Source organism: Triticum aestivum, chromosome 2B (assembly GCF_018294505.1).
Source record: "Triticum aestivum cultivar Chinese Spring chromosome 2B, IWGSC CS RefSeq v2.1, whole genome shotgun sequence".
In the NCBI taxonomy this organism is placed as follows: Eukaryota; Viridiplantae; Streptophyta; class Magnoliopsida; order Poales; family Poaceae; genus Triticum; species Triticum aestivum.
Genome location: NC_057798.1, coordinates 768,986,705 through 768,988,548, shown reverse-complemented (window position 1 = coordinate 768,988,548; position 1,844 = coordinate 768,986,705). Strand labels below are relative to the sequence as shown.

At 54.2% G+C, this 1,844-nt stretch overlaps 1 protein-coding gene across 1 annotated transcript; it reads right to left on the bottom strand.

The window, feature by feature from the left end:
* Window positions 1-329: 329 nt before the first annotated feature.
* Window positions 330-1,523, bottom strand: LOC123042608 (heavy metal-associated isoprenylated plant protein 39). Its single transcript, XM_044465032.1, has 3 exons — window positions 1,313-1,523; window positions 1,114-1,189; window positions 330-977 (listed from the first exon to the last, which is right to left on the bottom strand). The coding sequence occupies exons 1-3, from the start codon at window positions 1,316-1,318 to the stop codon at window positions 607-609; spliced, it is 453 nt and encodes a 150-aa protein (XP_044320967.1). The 5' UTR covers window positions 1,319-1,523; the 3' UTR covers window positions 330-606.
* Window positions 1,524-1,844: the final 321 nt, after the last annotated feature.

Below are 1,844 nucleotides of genomic sequence, written 5' to 3'. Positions count from 1 at the left end.
TTAACCATGTCTCAATCAAGTGAGATAACATACAAGAGAGAAAAAAGAAAAAACTGAAGAAAAAATTTACACGCATCTCAATGTAAGATCTCACGGATATAAGCATTGACCGAGACTTCGTTAATTCTCAGTCGACTGAGACTTAGCAAGACCGTTTCACAATCATAGTGTGATTTCGCATGCTTTGGCTGAGCCGAATTTATGTATACTCCTATGACATGAATCCCGATGGTTTTAATACTGATTTACACTTGTTTCTCCATCACGACAACAAACATAAGTACTTTTCAGTTGGGTAGTATTTTCTGAAATTCAGACACTATCAAAAGTTCTTTCTCTTTATAGTAAGTAGGTCTTCTCGCTCTCGGTGCGCACGCTACAAACTGATGAGCAGATGCACGTAGTACTAGTATTGCATCCTTCCGGCAGTCGACATCTTGCAAAAAACAAGCCAAACGGCAGCTATTCGATGCAACTGGTAATTACACGGTCGTATTATCGCAACTACCAACCACCACTGTCCACTTGCAGCGGCGGCGGCAGCAGAGGAGGACAGGCGGGACAACGACGAAATGTACATGGGGCAGGGGTGGGCGGCGACGCCGATCAGCAGATGACGCACGAATTGGGATCCTCCTCGGCGCTGCGGACGAAGTAGCGCGGCGGCGGCGGGTACCCGTAGTGCGCGTAGCCGTAGGGCGGGTACACCGACATGGGCGGCTTCGCCTCCTGCTTCTTGTCGCCGCCGTCCTTCTTGTCCCCGTCTTTCTTGTCGCCCTCCTTCTTGTCTCCGGCGGGCTTCTTGTCCCCGCCGCCGTCCTTCTTGTCGTCCTTCTTCTCCTCCTTGGCCGGGCCGACGGAGACGATCTGCACGCCGGGGAAGAGCTTGCGCAGCTTGCCGACGACGGCGACGGGGTCGACGGTGCCCACGATGGTCATCATCTGGTCCTTCATGTCCACGCCCAGCTGGTCGATGCCTGAGGCAGTCAAAATTCAAGATGGATGAGGATTCTGGCCTTCAATTCCGCCCACAATTACTTCCGTGCGACGAATTAGAGCAAGATGCTACAGCAAGACGGAAGGAGGAAACAGGGATGTGTCATGAGCTCGTACCGTGGAGACCGGAGACGGCCTTGAGCGCCTTGGCCTTGTGCCTGTCGTCGTGCACATCCAGCTTGAGCACAACCTTCTGCAGCCATCAGACAAGAGCAAAAAACAAAATCAGCAAACCAGAGCAGCGACCAAGAACAGCAAAAGGGAACCAAATGAACCCGCAGCTCGATCGGTCGACAGCAAGCAACCACGCACGCACCTTCATGGCGGCGAGCGACCGGGGAGGTTGCTTCAACAGCGGCGAACTGCTCCGGGCGAGCCGACGGCAACTCAGCAACGAGACAAGGCGGGAGGGCGGAGCGAAATGGAACGGCCGGCGTGTGGAGTGTTGTGCTCTGTCTCTCTCCGGGCTCTGGCGATGGATTCTGTGGCTACTGGCGACGGACAAATGGTGGATGGTATGTGTATCTGGGCGGCATAGGGAGTGGACGGACACTGGTTTTATAGACGGCTGGGTCAGGCGCGGCATCGGTGCGCGACCCGGCGTGGCGTGCGAGAGCAAGGCCCGGCGTTTGCGTTTGCGTTGGGGCCAAGGAAGCTGCGACGAAGCTCGCCCTCAGGCGGATCAGCCTGAATCGCGTGGTGTCATAGCCGGTGTATTATGCCGAATAAACAAAGGCCGTTGGATAACCGCACGGCGGCAAGACGTACGTAATCATAAGGATCGATTTTGACACCTTTGGTGCGTTCCGGCCAGGCGTTGGTTGCTTTGCTTTTTTTTTTATAATAAT